Here is a 21,464-nt window from a genome sequence, read left to right as displayed (position 1 = left end):
TGAGGTGCCATATCCTTTTGGATCATGTTTTTCTTTGGATATATTCCCAGGAGTGGGATTGTAGGGTTTTATGATAGCTCTATTTTTAGTTGTTTAAGGAACCTCCATACTGTTCTCTATAGTGACTGTACCAATTTACATTCCCACAAACAGTAAAGGAGTATTCTCATATCCCAACACATTCTCCAACATTTGTTGTTTGTCGATTTTTTTGATTATAGCCATTCTGACCAATTTGAGGTGACATCTAATTATAGTTTTGATTTACATTTCTCTAATAACATCATGGCAAAAGATGGGGAAACAATGGAAACAGTGACAGACTTTATTTTCTTGGGCTCCAAAATCAGTGGACAGTGGCTGCATGAAATTAAAAGATGCTTGTTCCTTGGAAGAAAAGCAATGACAAACCTATACAGCGTATTAAAAAGCAGAGACATTACTTTGCCTGCAAAGGTCTGTATTCATTGCTGTGGTTTTTCTAGTAGTCATGTACGAATGTGAGAGCTGGACAGTAAAAAAGGCTGAGTGCTGAAAAAAATGATGCCTTCAGACTGTGGTGATGGAGAACACTCTTGAGAGTCCCTTGGACTGCAAGGAGATCAAACTAGTAAATCCTAAGGGAAATCAACCCTGACTATTCATTGGAAGGATTGATGCTGAAGCTGAAGCTCCAATACTTTGGCCACCTGATTCGAAGAGCTGACTCATTGGAAGAGACCGTGATACTGGGGAAGATTGAAGGCAGGAAGAGAGGGGGATGGCAAAGGGTGAGATGGCTGGATGACATCGCTAGCTCAATGAACATGAGTTTGAGGAAGCTCTGGGAAATGTTGAAGGACAGGGAGGCCTGGCATGCTGCAGCCTATGGGGTTGCAGAGAGTCAGACACTACTGAGTGAACAGCAATAATTAGTGATGTTGAACATCTTTTCATGTGCCTACTTTTGTTCTCTTTGGAGGACAGGTCTTCTGCGCAGTTTTTGAGTGGCCTGTTTGTTTTGATGCTGTTAAGCATCATAAGCTGTTTGTAAATTTTGGAGACTAATCTTTTATTGGTCACATCATTTGCAAATATTTTCTCCCAGTCTGTGGGTTGTCTTTTCATTTTATTGTTTCCTCTGGTGTGCAAAAACTTCTGAAAGTTCCCATTTGTTTATTTTTGTTTTTATTTCCATTATTCTTGAGATGGATCGAAAAAGATATTGTGATTTATGTCAGAGGGTGTTCTGCCTGTTTTCCTCTAGGAGTTTTATAGTGTCTAGTCTCACATTTAGGTCTTAAGTCCATTTTGAGCTCACAAAATCAACTTATAATCATTGTTTCTCAGAAAGGGACATATTTTTCCATAAGAAAAGAGGCCAACTTCCTGTAGCTGAACTTCAGGAAATTTTATATCATTAAGTGAAAATGTGTCAGGAAAATATAGATCTAGAAAAGGAGGAAGATTCAGAATGCCTTTTATGTATCCATTCATCTTAACAGAAGATCATGGGAGATTTAGGAAACTTCTCCACAGGTACTCATATCTTCCCAGAACAAGGGAAGGAAAAACAGACACTTGTTTTTATTCCAAGCCAGGCACCATTCTAAATGATTTCCATATGCTAACCCTTGTTAACAAGAGCTATAGTATAGCATAGTGAAAACCAAACTTCTAGGGCTGTTTCCCAACTCTGTTAGGTCCTGACTGTGTAACTTTGTGCATCTGAGTCCTGATCTGTAAAACAGAGATAATAAAATTCATCCTTATTGGTGGGATGAGGATGAAATGATTTAATACATGTAAAACCCTAGGGAAGGGCCTGGCTCCTATTAAATACCATGTGTGTGTTATCAGTTCTCATTACAAACAACAGAAGTTGTTATTCAGACTGTCAGGTTACTCTTGGAGGATGGAATGACAGTTAAATTTCTGATAATCAGCAGCAAAATGAAAACTAGGGTAAACTCATATTTGATTTTCATAAACATTGCTATGTATTGAAGTGTTTATACCTTTTAAACTTGGCATAATAAAGTCTGTAAATGTGAAAAAAATGTAAACCTACCAACCAATCAACAAAACAAGTGTTACTGGCACATACTTTGATTTCTTCTAAAATTAAATGCTATCTTGAAGTTTTCATTTGTAATTAGAGTAACTTAATTTTTGCAGCTCTTACAGAAATTCTTAAAAAAAAAATTTTTATTAGAATCATTTCCATCGATATTTTAATGCTGATATATATTGATACTTTATGAACTGCTCTTATTATTATATAATTCATATTTGCTTAAAAATTAGGCTGCCTTTTCTGAGAATATGATTTATTAATTTTAAAATTGAAATACATAAGAAAGAGAGTGAGCTATAACTTTTACTGATGAAAACATTAAAATCTATTTTTTACTTATATTTAATTTTAGTGTGCTTTTTTTTTTTTTTGAAAGTTGCTCAGTCCTGTCCAACTCTTGGTGACCCCATGGACTGTACAGTCCATATATTCCTCCAGGCCAGAATACTGGAGTGGGTAGCCTTTCCCTTCTCCAGGGGAATCTTCCCTACCCAGGGATCAAACCTAGGTCTCCCACATTGCAGGTGGATTCTTTACCGGCTGAGCCACCAGGGAGGCCCAAGAATATTGGAGTGGGTATCCTATCCCTTCTCTAGTGGATCTTCTTGAACCAGGAATGGAACTGGGGTCTCCACACTACAGGTGGATTCTTTACCAGCTGACCTACCAGGAAGTGCTTTGTTTAATCCAAATAAAAAGTCATTGTGAAGGACTCATAAATACTGGAAAATTCAGTGTGGTTTGAGATTTGTTTGAAAAATTTATTGTCATAGGTTTCCTGTCCATCATTTTTATATCTTTCTAATTTATGATACTCTGATACTAATGTACATTTTTAGAAGCCTTTTTAGAATAGAGTTGGAAATTATTAGACAGTGGCTCAGCTGGTAAAGAATCTGCCTGCAGTGCAGGAGACCTGGGTTCGATCCCTGGGTTGGGAAGATCCCCTGGAGAAAAGAACGGCTACCCACTCCAGTATTCTTGCCTGGACTGTGCAGTCCATGGGGTCACAAAAAGTTGGACAAGACTGAGCTACTTTCATTTTCACATACACTAAAAATAAAGCTTTTCATGAGTTTCAGTTCAGTTCAGTTCAGTCACTCAGTCGTATCTGACTCTTTGTGACCCCATGAATCGCAGCACGCCAGGCCTCCCTGTCCATCACCATCTCCTGGAGTTCACTCAAACTCACGTCCATTGAGTCAGTGATGCCATCCAGCCATCTCATACTCTGTCGTCCCCTTCTCCTCTTGCCTCCAATCCCTCCCAGCATCAGAGTCTTTTCCAACGAGTCAACTCTTTGCGTGAGGTGGCCAAAGTACTGGAGTTTCAGCTTTAGCATCATTCCTTTCAAACAACACCCAGGGCTGATCTCCTTTAGAATGGACTGGTTGGATCTCTTTGCAGTCCAAGGGACTCTCAAGAGTCTTCTCCAACACCACAGTTCAAAAGCATCCATTCTTTGGCATACAGCTTTCTTCACAGTCCAACTCTCGTATCCATACATGACCACTGGAAAAACCATAGCCTTGACTAGACAGACCTTTGTTGGCAAAGTAATATCTCTGCTTTTCAGTATGCTTCATGAGTTTGGATTGTGTCAAATAATTTAAGATAACAATTTAAATATTTTGTTTTAAAACTTCTATAATTGTGAGCTGTATGAAGAAGAGAAATTAAAAAATAATTTATATATATTTACTAACTTGGTAAGATATTTGAATCTAATAACTATTTTAAGGTTACATCAGTTTTTAAATGTACTAATTTTATTCCATATATTTTGAGATTCAAACTTGACAGCATATTCAGAGGTCACTATAACTGAAGCATCTGAAGATGATTATGAATATGAAGAGGTAATTTGTTCATTTTATGTATTTTTTCTGTAAATTCATTACTGTCATTCCTGTGAAATATTCTTTTTATTTTTCATTAAACATTTTTTTTTCTTCAATGATAACCATGTATTCAACTGAATGTAGCTAATCACATAGTTAAGAATGAGATCTGAAAATTGTATTTAAAATTTAGATAGGTTAACACATCTGGCTCTTTTGATTTCCCTGTTAATTGTTTTCAGAGTCAGCCTCTCATCACCTTCCTTATGGATCCATTGGAGAAGGCAATGGCACCCCACTCCAGTACTCTTGCCTGGAAAATCCCATGGACGGAGGAGCCTGATAGGCTGCAGTCCATGGGGTCGCTAAGAGTCGGACACAACTGAGTGACTTCACTTTCTCTTTTCACTTTCATGCATTGGAGAAGGAAATGGCAACCCACTCCAGTGTTCTTGCCTGGAGAATCCCAGGGACGGGGAAGCCTGGTGGGCTGCCATCTAAGTGGTCGCACAGAGTCGGACACGACTGAAGTGACTTAGCATAGCATAGCATAGCATGGATCCATATTAAAGTCTGTCATCTCTGTCTAGCTGGTGTTCCTTTTCATCCACTCTGCTCTTGGCAGGGTTTCCCAGATTCCCACCACCTTCCTGGAGCATAGATTCTATGCTTCCTTTCAACTTAGCTATACTTCCGTCTAATAGTTACTGTCTCAGACCTTTCCTTTAATTCATTGTTCCGATGAAACCTATCATTACATCTGAGACTATGAGGAGAGTGTTACTCTAAGACGACAGAAGCTGTAAAGGAAACTGTGGAAGCAAGCCTGCAAGTTGTGGCCTGGGCAAGCAGGAGACATTTTACTACTGGAAAAGTGGAGATAATATTAACACATACCACATGACATGTATTAATAAATGTAACAGGCTTAAAGCTGTGATCAACACATAAGAAGCATGCAATAAGTGTTCACTTTCATTAAGTCAGACATGACTTAGTGACTAAACAACAAATGGAAAGTAATGGTGGAGAAAATCTGCAATGGGGAGAGACTGGTAGCATTTAGAAGGCCTAGCTTTTTTTTTTAGCAGATTTTTTTTTTTTTTCAGTAGAGTTGTTAGACTATATTTGCCAGTACAGATAAACGAAATTGCCCATAGCTAATATCAAGCTATTAGAAGTAACACTGAGTGATGTTTATAAGGAAATCAGAGGGCTGCCTACTTGTTAGTTGTTAATTTTTCATAGGTCTTCAGAATGACATAGTGTCTTACATAAAGTGTATTTCTTTGATCATTTGTTTTGTGAGGAAAATTTATTATCTAAAATGAAATAAGGTATTTTATATTCCTCTAACTCTTTCTATCCTTATCTTTCTCTGTGATTTAGATACCAGATGACAATTATAGCATTCCAGAAGGTGAAGAAGATCTGGCAAAAGCAGTTCAGATGGTCCAAGAACAGGCTACAGATACCCAGATTTTGGTGAGAATTTTGAACACAACCGAAGCCTACAGTTTAACAGTGATCTTTTCTATGTAAAGTTTTGAAAGTCATTTAAGCTATAAGTTCTTCACTTAACTAGATGCAGCTCTATCACCTAATGTCCTTTTCATTTCTATTTCTTTATCATCAAACTTTTACTTTTAGTACATAGTGGTATTTACTCTGCCTCGCATCATCATTTTCCACATGGTGGTCACTTTTGCATGACTTTGCCACAAATGACACTTTCTTTCAGAACTGTCTTTAAGCTCAATGATGTTTAACTAAGGATTTTCAACACTTGCACAAAATTTGTTATTGTATACATGTACTGCAGTCTACTTTGTAAGCATCTGTGTCTTTTTTTTTATGGAAGTATTTAGATCACAGGAAATGCTTGATATATTATTATTATTATTTTCTTATGAGGCCTATGAACTCATTTCACTAGAGAATATGGTGGATGCTTTCTAATTATAATACCACCAATTAACAGTACATAGAATGATGGCTTCACTGTAAAATTGAAAATTCATTTAAAATTGACAGTAATTTAATGATGATAGAAAAATATTTGTAAAGTGCTACTAATACTAATTAATACTAAAGTCATGTTAGTACTAATTAAGAAGATGGCTTTTTCTCAAAAATGAAACCTTCATGTGAAATGTGAAGGTAATTATTATACTCTTATTTAGGTACTGATTTGGCTTCCTTAGTGCAAAATAATATGGGATAGACTTCACTGCATATTCTGCCCTGTGTCAGTCCTTCTGTATTTTGTAGATTTCCTCAGTTGAGAAATCCAGTAATTCCTTTCCAACATATCTGTCCATTCAAAATTGAAAAATGCTGAAGAGCAGAATTTCTTGAATCCAGGATTGATTATATTCTGAGTGGAGGGCTTTAGCTCACAGTAAACTCTATTCTCTAATGTATCTTATGGTTGTAGTTCCTTCTCTTGCTGCTGCTGCTTAGTCACTTCAGTCGTGTCCAACCCTGCGACCCTATGGACTACAGCCTGCCAGGCTTCTCTGTCCATGGGATTCTCCAGGCAAGAATACTGGAGTGGGTTGCCATTTCCTTCTACAGGGGATCTTCTTGACACAGGGATCCATCCCGGGTCTACTGCATTGCAGGCAGTCTTTACTGCTGAGATACCAGGGGAGCCCCATAATTCCTTCTAGGTAGACATAAAGTGAAGTCTGCTACACAAACTTTATTAGTCTGTTGGATATTTCCATGCAGTAATTTATAGGTAAATTTTAAAATTTTGAATGATGAGCAGTGGATAAACATATCAGTTGCATGGTATGTATTGCTCATCATCTTCCTTCTTGCTTTTTACATCATTAAGTTAGTGAGTGAAAGTCAGTCATGTCAGACTCTCTGCGACCCCACGGACTATATAGTCCATGGAATTCTCTAGGCCAGAATACTGGAGTGGGTAGCCTTTCCCTTCTCAAGGGGATCTTCCCTACCCAGGGATTGAACACAGGTCTCCCACATTGCAGGTGGATTGTTTACCAGCTGAGCCACAGGGGAAGGCTGAGAATATTGGAGTGGGTAGCCTATCCCTTCTCCAGCAGATCTTCTCAGCCCAGGAATTGAATAGGGGCCTCCTGCATTGCTGGTGGATTTTTTACCAACTGAGCTATCAGAAAAGCCTCATCATTAAATTGAGGAGCATTAAAAAAATACTTTATGTACTACTCGTTTATAGCAGTACTTGGTAGCATAGATATGTCTAACACAATGATTGACACATAGTAGGCACTCAGTGTATAGCAGTTAAACAAATAAATGGATAAATGAATCACTGAATGAAAAAATTATGACCCCAAATATAATTGTATCTGTTATCATGCTAGAAGTTGTTTGTAAATACAAAGATAAATCCAAGAAGGGCAATTGGGGAATAAATACAATGTAGTAGCTCATATCTTCTGAACTAAATATCAGTAATTCTCTCATCAATTTCTCAAATGTTAACTCAAACTCCTAACTTTGCAGGAGTTAACTTTCTAGATTTATGACATATTTATAGCTGATTGACTGTCTTTTAAGTTTTTATCTGTTTTTTTTTGAGCTCTTTAGAGAAATATTACTATGTAGAAAATTCAAAAAAATTTCCTTTAGGCATTAAAAATTAAATATGGATTTATATTGTGATAAGCACTTCAGTTTTATATTTATAATTTGGTTTTTGTTTTTATAGTGTTTTGTCTTCAAAAACTAACTTTGAGTTGTGCCATGGGCTTTCTGTTTTAAGAATATTTATTGTTTATGAAACAAACTTCCTTTTGTTATGATTTTATTACATCTGTTTATGATCAGCATATATTTTCTTCTGTGTTAGAAGATAGTAGTAGTCCCAATTCAATGAGGAGTTTTAGAATTTTTATTAAAGTTTGAAAACAAAACAACATTACTACTAGGGTGTTGAATATATCTGAAGTTATTAAAAAGTTGAAATTTGGAAGTAATGTAAATAGTTTTATTTTTTAAAAACTAACAAGGATTATTTATTGAAGAATTGACATTTAAATGAATTCTTATAATTTTCTTTAAACCTCAGTAATATATGTTATATATAAAATATATATATATTTGAGAATTGATACATGTTTTATTTCATAAACTTTGAACTTTCTGTTCTATACAATATCAATTTCCTTGATAGGTACAATGATTCTAAACTCTGAAAATATCAATTCAGTTCAGTTCAGTCTCTCAGTCGTGTCTGACTCTTTGCGACCCCATGAATCGCAGCATGCCAGGCCTCTGTGTCCATCACCAACACCCAGAGTTCACTCAAACTCATGTCCATTGAGTCAGTGATGCCATCCAGCCATCTCATCCTCTGTCGTCCCCTTCTCCTCCTGCTCCCAATCCCTCCCAGCATCAGGGTCTTTTCCAATGAGTCAACTCTTTGCATGAGGTGGCCAAAGTACTGGAGTTTCAGCTTTAGCATCAGTCCTTCCAATGAACACCTAGGACTGATCGCCTTTAGAATGGACTGGTTGGATCTCCTTGCAGTTCAAGGGACTCTCAAGAGTCTTCTCCAACACCACAGTTCAAAAGCATCAATTCTTCGGCGCTCAGCTTTCTTCACAGTCCAACTCTCACATCCATACATGACCACTGGAAAATCCATAGCCTTGACTAGACAGACCTTTGTTGGCAAAGTAATGTGTTTTATTATATTTAGAGTGATTAATGAAAAAATTAAGAAGATAGAAAATGTTATTAATCTATAATGAATATGTGGTTTGGTTATACTGTCAATTGTTTCTTGAAACTAAAGTCTTTTTTCTAAGTGTTCATGTAAGGAGAAGTAAGAATAGACACACACATACACACATATATTCTTTAGGAATATTTGTATGTAATTTTTTGAAAAGAAGTCTACTTACATTCAAGCTGGGTTTCCCCCTCTACAGCATGAGCCTTCTTATTAGCATATTATTGCCATTTGTAGGGGGTGATTCTTTAGCTGTTTCTGTTTTTGGTTTTGCTAATATTGGAGGTGCAGTCTCAAAGGTCCTTTATTCCCCCATAATTCTATAATAATATAATTTTGATCTAATTATAATTTTGATCTTTAATGATGACATTAGCAAGGTTCCTAAATCATGTAATTGTTAAATTTCCTGACATCATCTCTCTACCTCCTCCTCTAAGAATATGAGACATTTCTTTGAAATAGTGTTTGTGGGAGGTTAATTAACTGAACAAACTACTATACTGTTTAACATATTTATCAATAGTTCTCAAAGAACTTTATTCTAAAATATTTTCCTGTATATTTATTCAGAAACACTATCAAATATGTAAACATGTAGACATGGTGGGGTTCTAGTAAACTTTATTTATGAGAAAAGTTAACGCACCTCTGATCTAGTTGATAGACTTATATATTTCCATTATGAAATAGGAGTACAAGGGTGCATAATATCTTCCATAGTGTTTCTAAAAATCAAGGCACCAAAACCACATCCTTTTTATAATGATAATAAGTAAAATAATTAAACAATCCATACTATTTTTTTCTTTTTTTGAGTGTGTTATATACCATTGTTAGGGCAAGCTGACCCCCTCATTGTTTTTTGGACAGTCTAATCACAGTCTTGTCTGCCTTTGTACTTTCTGATGCTATATCTGGAACATGACTCCACCTCTTCTCTAGATATATGTTCACATGTCACTTTCTCAATGTAATCGTTCTTCATCATGCTACATACATAGCAGACCAGCTCCACACACATATCTGCTCCATACTTGGCTTCCCCTCACTTCAACCCCTCTGCTTTTACCCACAGGCACTTAGTATCATCGGTGATACTGTATATTTGTAATTTAGTTACTCATTTTCTGTCCACATTTACTTGATTATTAGTTATAAGGACTGAGTCTTGTCTGTTTTCATCACTGCTTTGTCTCTAGTGATTAAAATAGTTCCTGGATGTAATATTCAACAAAATTGTTTAAAAAGTGAATGAATGAATGAATGAATGTAAGGCCAATGTACATTTAATGTACAATTAAGTGTAAATTGTACATTTAATTAATGTAAAATTAAAGCTTTGATAATTTTTAAATAAATAATTTCACTTTAAAATTTTAGGAGCAGAAAACAGTCTTTTCTCCAAAGCATACAGTACCTGAAGCAATAGAAGACTTTCTTTGCAATTTCCTGATCAAAATGGGAATGACCAGAACTCTTGATTGCTTTCAATCTGAATGGTAAATAATTAAGTAGATAAACAGTTTTCTAGAAATACTAACATTATTTAACATGTATATTTTAATCATCTCAAAAGACTGAGTGACTCAGCTTATGTAAAGTGAAAGAGCTGGATAGAAACTTTTTCCATCACTGCCACTGAAACCACAGCACAAACACATACACAATCAGGATATCAATTTCAAAAAGGTTTTAAATTAAATATCTTTTCTAAATACTCAAATTTAAGTTATTCTCAAAAATCAAGAAAATGGAACATCTCTTGGAGTTATATAATCCAGGGCTACTTAATGAAATATTTAAAAATATCTTTTACATAATTCGGAGAAGGGAATTGCACCCCACTCTAGTACTCTTGCCTGGAAAACCCCTTGGACGGAGGAGCCTGGTAGGCTTCAGTCCATGGGGTCGCAAAGAGTCGGACACGACTGAGCGACTTCACTTTCACTTTCACTTTACATAATTAGGCGTATTATCTCCTACATAAGACACATCCTGTTAACAGTACTACTCTGCTTGTTTTACTTAGAATGTAATGCCCTGCTTTTCTCTACTCACACAACTGATTCTTTTTCTATAAATGTCCCTTCATTTATAAGTAAGTGAAATTACATTGTCAGATGATACCTACACAAGGCTTTCTTGTTGTAACTGAAAATTTTAATAACTTATTGTTATGAAAATCAGCAGGCATACTGTCTTTATTCCTTTGCTATCGCGATAATGTCATCAGGCATATTTTTGGACTCCTTAGCATTCTTTAACAAAATATTATTAAATAATTGGATAATAAATGTTTTGTTTTCTTAAAAGTCATTGCATATTATAGAAAGAAGGACTAATATGATATATAAAGTTGTTTATGGTGTTTTGGAGTTCAATCATCTAATTTTAAATATAGGCACAATTTGTTAATTTCTACTAATCCAACTTTGATTTAATTTTTATATTTTGCTATTTTTGTTCAAATCTACAGAGACCATTCATATAGAAGTAATCAGTTTCATTATTTTAAATTGCATGTCTAGTGTTAATAAATTTAATGAGGAGAGCCATTTTTCACTAATTCAGTTTAAAAAAAGAGCAGGTTTGATGGTAGAAAAATAATACTCTTCTTATTAAATCTAGAAATTATGTGAATGATTTTTATAATAATGTGCCTATGAAATAATTACAAATGTATTAGAGAATATATTTTTGTAAGAGTAGATAGATGATTAATTTGCATTACTAATGAAATGATGATTAATGTAGTTCAGTTTCCCATTTTTCTTCTAAAGTTATGGGTTAGGATATGTAGTGCTTACATGTTGCACCAAAGTGTGAAATGATTCCCTTGGAGAAATCTGGAACCAAGTATACTCTTAATTAGGTGTTTGTTGAAATATTATCCTTTTAGATTTAGCAATTTGAAATTGCTAGATGAAATTTCAGAAAAGTGCAATAATATTAAGGTTTATAGAAACCCTAAGTAAGCATATCATTTATTGTAATATTATGATTTTAAAGTAAAATTTGTATAAATATCTCTTATTTGGGTTTAATAATACTGTGGTTCAAATAATTTTATTCTGATCCCTAGCTGCCAGTTTGTAATGAGATTACAAATTATTTGTAATGAGATTATACTGTATTGGATATTTTTATTTCAAATAAAACATGTTTTACTTTGTTCAGAAACCTTTATTTATAATGTATAGTAAGTGTATAGGAATGTGTGCTTAGTCGACTGCTCAATTGTGTCTGACTCTTTGTGACCCCATGGACTGTAGCCCGCCAGGCTCATCTGTCCATGGGGATTCTCCAGGCAAGAATACTGGAGTGGATTGCCATGTATATTATTTTTACAATTTCTTATTATGGGGAAAGTGAAAGTGAAGTCACTCAGTTGTGTCCGACTCTTTGTGGCCTCATGAACTGTAGTCTACCACACTCCTCCGTCCATGGGATTTTCCAGGCATGGGTACTGGAGTGGGTTGCCATTTCCTTCTCCAGAGGATGTTCCCGACCCAGGGATTGAACCCAGATCTCCCGCATTGTAGGCAGACACTTTACCATCTGAGCCACCAGGGAAGTCTATTATGGGGAAGAACACTTGTAACTTATCATTTCTATAAATTCATTTAATCTTACAAAAGGTGATGAAACAAGGTTTCCCTCTTGGTGATTTGTAAAACAAACCCACAAAAAGCAAGCAAACAAAACTCCAAAAACCAAAACACCTGGGCAGTAGAATTTGACTTAGGTTTTTTCATTCTTCAAACAGTAATTAACATTAAGTCCATTAAATCTGGGGTCAGCAAACTAAGACCCTGGGGCCAAATCTAACCTGCCTCCTATTTTGGTAAATAAAATTTTACTGAAACACAGCCATGACCTATCTTTTAGGTATTATCTGTTTGTCTGTGGTTGCTTTCACACTACTACATGTAACAGCAAAGTTAGTCACAACAGAGCGTATGACCTTGCAAGATTTTCTTTTCCCCCCAAATTCTAAATGTTTATTTTATGGCCATTTACACACAAAAAATATTATACATTTATCTATATAGATATACGTATATATGGATGTGTGTGTAAAAAAAAAAAATATATATATAATGTTCTATGAACCACGAAAAGTCTATACTGTGGGTTTAGTCAGTAATATTTTTATGGCCATTTAGAAGTGCTCTGTGAACAATGATTATTTCCCTGGGGGCAAAATTAAAGTGTTAAAATGGAGAAAATATGGTAGTGCATTTTATTTATCCTGACTGAGCATATGTCAACCGTCTCCTTTCCTCCTCTGGATTTTTCTGCTGGCTGTTAACAAGGTCAGAGCTCACTCACCCAAAATGTACATCCTTGCCTCTACCTTCTCCTCTTATTACCTCCAGCTCACTCCAACTCTTTTTCCCTTTACAGCCAAATGTTTTTTGTAAAACTGGGACTTTATTTTCTTTCTTTACTCTTTTACATCCTTGTTTCTCTCCAGTTTAGCTTCTGTTTCTACCATTGCACTGAAGTTTGGGTGATAATAAAAATGCCATCAAAGGTAATAGTGCAATTATTAATAATATTTAAACTCCAATACTTTGGCTACCTGATGCGAAGAACTGACTCATTGGGCAAGACCTTGATGCTAGGGAAGATTGAAGGCAGGATAAAGGGACGACAGAGGATGAGATGGTTGGATGGGTATCACCAACTCGATGGACATGAGTTTGAGCAAGGTCTGGGAGTTGGTTTTGGACAGGAAGTCCTGGTGTGCTGCAGTCCATGGGGTTGCAAAGAGTCAGACATGACTGAGCTACTGAACTGATTTTAAATTTCTCTTAAATTGTAAAATATTGCTGCTTTTAGTCAATAAAATTTGGTGTAATATGTAATCACTCAAATGTGGGTAGTGCAGTTACAACTTTTACCACATATTAATTTATTTACATAACATTTAATTTAAAGGACTGCATGTCACTTTTTTTCTTATTGAAATAATTTTAGTGATTTTTTTCTGCATTAAATAAAGCCAGTGGCTGAAAGCCAATTTAAAAAAAAATAATTTATTTTCATTGGAGGCTAATTACTTTACAATATTGTAGTGGTTTTTGCCATACACTGACATAAATCAGCCATGGTGTACATATGTACCCCATCCTGAACCTCCTTCCCACCTCCCTCCCCATCCCATCCCTCAGCCAATTTTGTGGTCAGAAAATCTTTATGGTCCAATACTTCAGTCAGTCCTTATGTCTTTTCTTCTGAGATAAGTATAAACCACAGTCCAAATATGGATAGAAAAGTGATTTTATGATTAAATGATATGTGTTGTTTTGTAAGTTTTGGCAAATAGTGAACCGTAGTCCGCCAGGCTTCTCTGTCCATGGAGTTCTTCAGGCAAGAATACTGGAGTGGGTAGCCATTCCTTCTCCAGGGAATCTTCCAGACCTGGCAATTAAATCCAGGTCTCCTCTGTTGAAGGCAGATTCTTTACCATTTGAGCCACCAAGGAAGCCCAAATATCACTTGATCTTGATTCAGTTGTCTTGAACTTTTGTATATCCAGCAGGGTTCTCTTGCTCTTTTTTGGTATCAGATAAGATATATAACACATAACACAAAACATATGACTACTAATGTGTAATATGTTTGGAGAAGGCAATGGCAAGCCACTCCAGTACTCTTGCCTAGAAGATCCCATGGACCGTGGAGTCTGGTAGGCTGCAGTCCACGGGGTCACTATGAGTTGGACGAGACTGAGCAACTTCACTTTCACTTTTCAGTTTCACACAATGGAGAAGGAAATGGCAACCCACTCCAGTGTTCTTGCCTGGAGAATCCCAGGGACAGCAGAGCCTGGTGGGCTGCCGTCTATGGGGTCGCACAGAGTCGGACACGACTGAAGCGACTTAGCAGCAGCAGCAGCAGCAAGATATATAACACATAACACAAAACATATGACTACTAATGTGTAATATATTAATAAAGCTAAGATGTATAATATGAAAATGCTGAAAAGTAAATATTTTAAACTTATATTTAGCTCATCTATAGCAAGGTTTGTAGGGAATTTTGGTTAATAACTGTAGTACTTGAAATGTTTTTTCTATGCTCTGTTTTTTTAACTATTAATTGCTACATATAACGATTAAAATAAATTATTAACCGATTTATAAATGATTTTCTGATGCACCTTCGTATTTCACTGAGAAAATAGGAGTTCCACAGGTCTTGTTTCCTTTCTACCATCCCACTGCCTCTGAGCTCAGCATTCTCCATCTCTTCTTGCATGGCTGAGGCATAGACACTGTCATCTGAGGCCAGCTCTCCTCTACTGGATGCTCTCGCCTACTCACTACATGACTCCTGCAGTCGTCCCCTCTCTCCCCTGCATTGTAAAAGATTTCCCTCTCTGCTGAATCACTGCCATCAGCATAAGATGTACAATAACATGTCATGTATTAAAAACATAGGAGAAGACAGAGCACCCTGGACTCTACTTTCTCTTCAGGGTCATATGATTTCCTAGGCTCTGCTTTTATGGTCTGTCTCCTTGAAAGACTTTGTTGCCACTTCCTCATTTCCTGCTTTCTCATTCCTACTCTAGTTCCACTTTCATCTCCATGACTCTGTGTATTTGTGTGCGTGTGTGTGTCTTAGTCACTCAATTGTGTCCAACTCTTTGAGATTCCATGGACTGTAGCTTTCCTGACTCCTCTGTCCATAAAATTCTCCAGGAAAGAATACTGGAGTGGGTTGCTAGTCTCTTCTCCAGGGGATCTTCCCAACCCAGGAATGGAACCAAGGTTTCCCACATTGCAAGCAGATTCTTTATCATCTGAGCCACCAGGAAAGCCCCTCCATGAGTCTACTGAAACTTTTTTTCAGTGACTTTACATTGGCAAATTCAGTGGTTGATCCTTAGTATTCTTCCTATTCTTTCCCCTTATATCATTTGTCACTGTTATGTATTACCTACTTCCTGCAGCACTTTCTTCATTTGGTCCCTCAGCCACAGTACTCTCCTGTTTTTTCACTGCTTCACTGACCCCTCTCTTTCTTAGTCTCTGTTTGGTAGTGTTTCCTCTCTTCCCAATCTCAAAACAGTTCTAGAACTTTCTTACTTTTCACTTTTTGTTTGCTTCCTGACTGGCCTTTATCCAATCTTGTGACTTTAAAGTGTATCTATTTACTGATCTATCCCGGGTTTAAATTTCATGTCCTGACTTTCCCCTTAACTTTTGATGTGTACTTACAATATTTATTTTCACTTAATTGCCTAGCAGACGTAGTGCATTTAACATGGATAGAAATGGTTCCTTGATTTCTCTAAACACCAAGTTCCTACTGCATTTGTTCCCATTTGACTAAATGTCTGTCCGTGGCTCAGCCAAAAACCTTGGAGTCATCCTCAATTTTCTTTTTTAACTAAAACATGATATCTGATCTGTAAGAGAATTCTGTTGGCTTCATCTTCACAGCATGTCCAGAAGGGACCCATTTCTCACAATCTACTGCTACCAAATTTTGTCTAATCTACGTCTCCCTCCTGAACTCTTACAGCAGACTCTCTGCTTCTGCTTTTTATTCTCTGGAGCCAGTTTCTTCAGAGAGATGGTAGATTAATCCTTATTAAACATAAATCTGTTCAGCATCTCTTGTCTCTCAAAGCCTTCCAGTGACTTTGGTCTAATTCAGAGTAAAATCACATTCCTGTTTCTGGCTCCCTGCTGTCTTTCCTGACTTATTTCTCATGACTCTCTTTCCTGCTCACTTAGTTGGCTCCATTTCCAAATACTCCAGATGTACTGACTTTTTGCTTTACATTGTACATGTCAAACACCTCCTTATCTCAGGGCCTTTACACATATTTTTCTGTCAGCCATGAGTGCTTCTCTCCCACATATCCACATGGCTTAGTCTCTCTTTTCCTTCAGGTCCCTGATCAAATAGTCTGTTATACTTTGTCTGGCTGCCTTAGATAAAATAGCACATCACTCTCTGCTTTAGTATCTGTTTTTCTTATCTCGCTTTAATTCATAGAATGTGTCACCATCCATACTAGAATGGAAACTCCATTAGATAGGTAGAGGCTTAGGCATTTTTGTTAATTTCACCAGTGTCTGGACTAGTGCCTGGAGCATAGAAGCTGTTAAGTTATATTTTATGCACCGTGATGATATTAATACTTAGCATTTCATTTTAAAAATATATTATGAATATTGACATTTTAGCTTAAAAAGTAATATTGCAACTGATTACTAAACATTCCCTTATACTTAACTTTTTGAAATGTACATAAGTAAAACCAATTTAGTAGAAAAAAACAACATGAAGTCTTTTGTTTGATTTTATCCTAGGTATGAGTTAATACAGAAGGGAATAACTGAACTTAGAGATGGTGGGATTGTTCCAGATGTCTACACTCAGAACATGCTTTTAGAAAATGAGAACAAAATTTTGAAGAAAGATTTGAAACACTATAAACAAGCAGCTGAGTACGTTATTTTTTAATAACTTTAAAAAATTTTTCTATTTTGGACTAAATGAAAATAAGGCTTGAAGTTGCTACTATATGGATGGTGGTTTATGCACCAGAGCTTTAGTTCTGGAGAACTGAATTATATGTCAGTGCAAGTTGGAAAGAATGTGAGAGGCTTCACCAGCACCTTAATTGAACAGATGAGCAGAACACTCACAACTGTAATTCACCATCAAGAGTGGGATGAGGGGGGTTGTGCAGGAGGTTGTTAATGTGCTATGTAACATTTGCTACCTGTGGGAACCCAGGTCTCCTGCATTGCAGGAGGATTCTTTACCAGCTGAGCCACAAGGGAAGCCCAAGATTACTGGAGTGGGTAGCCTATCCCTTCTCCAGTGGATCTTCCCAACCTGGGAATTGAACTGGGGTCTTCTGCATTGCAGGTGGATTCTTTACCAACTGAACTATCAGGGAAACCCAGTTCTTTTCACTTTGACTTTCATTTGCTTCTTTATGTATTTTGAAAGTCATATGGTTTGTGGAAATCTTCTCCCATGAAAGTAAAATGATTTCTGAAATAATAATAAAATTATAGAAAAACTAGAGGAAGAAAGAACCCCATGGACTGTAGCCTGCCAGGCTCCTCTGTCCATGGAATTTTCCAGGTAAGAATACTGGAGCAGGTTACCATTTCCTTCTCCAGGGGATCCTTCCAACCCAGGGACTGAACCCACGTCTCTATGTCTCCTGCATTGGTAGCCAAATTCTTTACCACTAGTTCCATCTGGAAGCCCCAGTGTACTCTTAGTAGAGGAATTTCAGTGTTTGAAAATTCCCCAAAGAAAAATGTTATTTTGTAATTTTGTAGCATGAATTTATGTACAGTGGAGAAACTTAACAGAAAGCAAATCTCTCTGCAGGTTTCTCTCATTCTAAAATTAATGAAAGACAAGAAATTTTTTGGCAAACAGATTTAGATAAATGGGCAATGTTATTCTGGCAAAGACAAATATGTGAATGTGTTGACTTGAGGTGAATCTACTCATCTAAGACAATGTTAGATGAAAATCAATACTTAGATATGGAGTATAGCCAGTTTATGCTTTGTTCATTAATTTTTATTAAACATTTAAAGAGAGGTTTCTCTGTTAAAAGAATCATATTAAAAAATCAGATAAACAGAACTACCATATAGGAATGTAGTTTTTCTAAGAACTTCGTAAAAAAAGCTTAAAGAAACAAGACTGTATTGCAAATGGAAGGAAACATTTAAAATAAGCTTCTATTATTGAAAGGTGGCAGTAAATAAAAATAATGTGTATGATTGTTTATTCAGTCATTATATGCACTTGTAGAATTGTATTTTGCAAGTTATACAAATTTCATATTATCTCTGTGTTGTGTGTTAGACACTCAGTCATGTCTGACTCTTGTGATCCCATGGACAGTAGCTTGCCAGGCTCCTCTGTCCATGGAATTCTCCAGCCAGGGGTACAGGAGTGGGTTGCCATTTCATCCTCCATCATATTATCTATGCATATACTATTTGGGGTTTTTGATAGAAGGGTATGATGATCCACAGAATGATGCTACTAGAACCATCCTCTCTATTCTCAGTTCCATTTCTCAGAAGTGGTTTGCACTCTTGGCTCTGACACTCACTATGATTCTGTACAGATGCCTAATGGATGCACTGGGAATTTGACACAGCAGATTTTTCAGAGTGCTGCCTGGCATACTGTTTCAGATCTTGATCTCCTTTGAATTATTGCTTGAGTTTGCTAATTTCTTTTGAATATATAGAGCCTTTTTTCTGCAGTGAGATTTGTCCCAGTAATACGAAATAATCATTTTTATTACTGGTTATTTATTGACTATTATATTTAATAACTATAATCAAAATGATACAAACTATTATCTTTGTAAATTATTAACTTAATGTTAAAAAGCATGATTCATACAGATATCACTCAAAAGAAATCTCTCTCTTATTCATGTTTACTAAAATACCAGGTTCAGGTCAGTTCAGTTACTCAGTCGTGTCCGACTCTTTGTGACCACATGAATCGCAGCACGCTAGGCCTCCCTGTCCATCACCAACTCCTGGAGTCCACCCAAACTCATGTTCATTGAGTTGGTGATGCCATCCAACCACCTCATCCTCTCTTGTCCCCTTCTCCTCCTGCTCTCAATCTTTCCCAGCATCAGGGTCTTTTCAAATGAGTCAGCTCTTCGCATGAGGTGGCCAAAGTATTGGAGTTTCAGCTTGAACATGAGTCCTTCCAGTGAACACCCAGGACTGATCTCCTTTAGGATGGACTGGTTGGATCTCCTCTCAGTCCAAGGGACTCTCAAGAGTCTTCTCCAACACCACAGTTCAAAAGCATCAATTCTTCAGTACTCAGGTTTCTTTATAGTCCAACTCTTACACCCATTCATGACCACTGGAAAAACCATAGCCTTGACTAGACAGACCTTTATTGACAAAGTAACGTCTCTGCTTTTTAATATGCTGTCTAGGTTAGTATTAGGTCAGTAAATGCTTTTAACATTTACATGTATTTAGAAAAGGAAAGATATAAGCATCTGAATGCAGAGTTCCAAAGAATAGCAAGAAGAGATAAGAAAGCCTTCCTCAGCGATCAATGCAAAGAAATAGAGGAAAGCAACAGAATGGGAAGGACTACAGATCTCTTCAAGAAAATTAGAGATACCAAGGGAACATTTCATGCAAAGATGGGCTTGATAAAGGACAGAAATGGTATGGACCTAACAGAAGCAGAAGATATCAAAACGAGGTGGCAAGAATACAGAGAAGAACTGTACAAAAAAGATCTTCACGACTCAGATAATCATGATGGTGTGATCACTGACCTAGAGCCAGACATCCTGGAATGTGAAGTCAAGTTGGCCTTAGAAAGCATCACTATGAAAAAAGCTAGTGGAGGTGATAGAATTCCAGTTGAGCTATTTCAAATCCTGAAAGATGATGCTGTGAAAGTGCTGCACTCAATATGCCAGCAAATGTGGAAAACTCAGCAGTGGCCACAGGACTGGAAAAGGTCAGTTTTCTTTCCAATCCCAAAGAAAGGCAATGCCAAAAAATGCTCAAACTACCACACAATTGCACTCATCTCACATGCTAGTAAAGTAATGCTCAAAATTCTCCAAGCCAGGCTTCAGCAATATGTGAACCGTGAACTTCCTAGTGTTCACACAGGATTTACAAAAGGCAGAGGAACAAGAGATCAAATTGCCAACATCCAATGGATCATGGAAAAAGCAAGAGAGTTCCAGAAAAACAACTATTTCTGCTTTATTGACTATGCCAAAGTCTTTGACTGTGTGGATCACAAGAAACTGTGGGAAATTCTTCAAGAGATGGGAATACCAGACCACCTGACCTGCCTCTTGAGAAATCTGTATGCAGGTCAGGAAGCAACAGTTAGAACTGGACATGGAACAACAGACTGGTTGCAAATAGGAAAAGGAGTATGTCAAGGCTGTATATTGTCACCCTGCTTATTTAACTTATATGCAGAGTACATCATGAGAAATGCTGGACTGGAAGAAATACAAGCTGAAATCAAGATTGCTGGGAGAAATATCAATAACCTCAGATATGCAGATGACACCACCCTTATGGCAGAAAGTGAAGAGGAACTAAAAAGCCTCTTGGTGAAAGTGAAAGTGGAGAGTGAAAAAGTTGGCTTAAAGCTCAACATTCAGAAAATGAAGATCATGGCATCCGGTCCCATCACTTCATGGGAAATAGATGGGGAAACAGTGGAAACAGTGTCAGACTTTATTTTTTTGGGCTCCAAAATCACTGCAGATGGTGACTGCAGCCATTAAAAAACGCTTACTCCTTGGAGGGAAAATTATGTCCAACCTAAATAGCATATTCAAAAGCAGAGACAGTACTTTGCCAACAAAGGTCCGTCTAGTCAAGGCTATGGTTTTTCCTGTGGACATGTATGGATGTGAGAGTTGCACTGTGAAGAAGGCTGAGCGCTGAAGAATTGATGCTTTTGAACTGTGGTTTTGGAGAAGACTCTTGAGAGTCCCTTGAACTGCAAGGAGATCCAACCAGTCCATTCTAAAGGAGATCAGCCCTGGGATTTCTTTGGAAGAAATGATGCTAAAGCTGAAACTCCAGTCCTTTGGCCACCTCATCTGAAGAGTTGACTCATTGGAAAAGACTGATGCTGGGAGGGATTGGGGGCAGGAGGAGAAAGGGACGACAGCAGATGGGATGGCTGGATGGCATCACTGACTTGATGGATGTGAGTCTGAGTGAACTCCGGGAGTTGGTGATGGACAGGGAGGCCTGGTGTGCTCTGATTCATGGAATCACAGAGACTTGGATACGAC

At 37.0% G+C, this 21,464-nt stretch overlaps 1 protein-coding gene across 8 annotated transcripts in view; it reads left to right on the top strand.

Moving 5' to 3' along the window:
* The window catches only part of SPAG16 (sperm associated antigen 16), a 1,071,375-nt gene that overhangs the window by 17,857 nt on the left and 1,032,054 nt on the right, over nucleotides 1-21,464 (top strand). For 5 of the 8 annotated variants that reach the window (XM_086341619.1, XM_086341652.1, XM_086341678.1 and 2 more), the window contains exons 2-5: nucleotides 3,869-3,915; nucleotides 5,287-5,382; nucleotides 10,010-10,128; nucleotides 16,969-17,106. In XM_086341619.1, the coding sequence (XP_086197745.1) occupies nucleotides 3,869-3,915; nucleotides 5,287-5,382; nucleotides 10,010-10,128; nucleotides 16,969-17,106 (400 nt within the window). The remainder of the gene's footprint in view (nucleotides 1-3,868; nucleotides 3,916-5,286; nucleotides 5,383-10,009; nucleotides 10,129-16,968; nucleotides 17,107-21,464) is intronic. The other 3 variants (XM_086341630.1, XM_086341686.1, XM_086341641.1) reach the window with 2 other exon arrangements.

The sequence above is a fragment of the Bos grunniens genome, chromosome 2 (genome assembly GCF_055505025.1).
Source record: "Bos grunniens cultivar Pamir isolate PY7600 chromosome 2, Bosgru_T2T1.0, whole genome shotgun sequence".
Taxonomy (NCBI): Eukaryota; Metazoa; Chordata; class Mammalia; order Artiodactyla; family Bovidae; genus Bos; species Bos grunniens.
The sequence above is the reverse complement of the archived record's forward strand: the minus strand, read 5'-3'. Positions and strand labels throughout refer to the sequence as shown.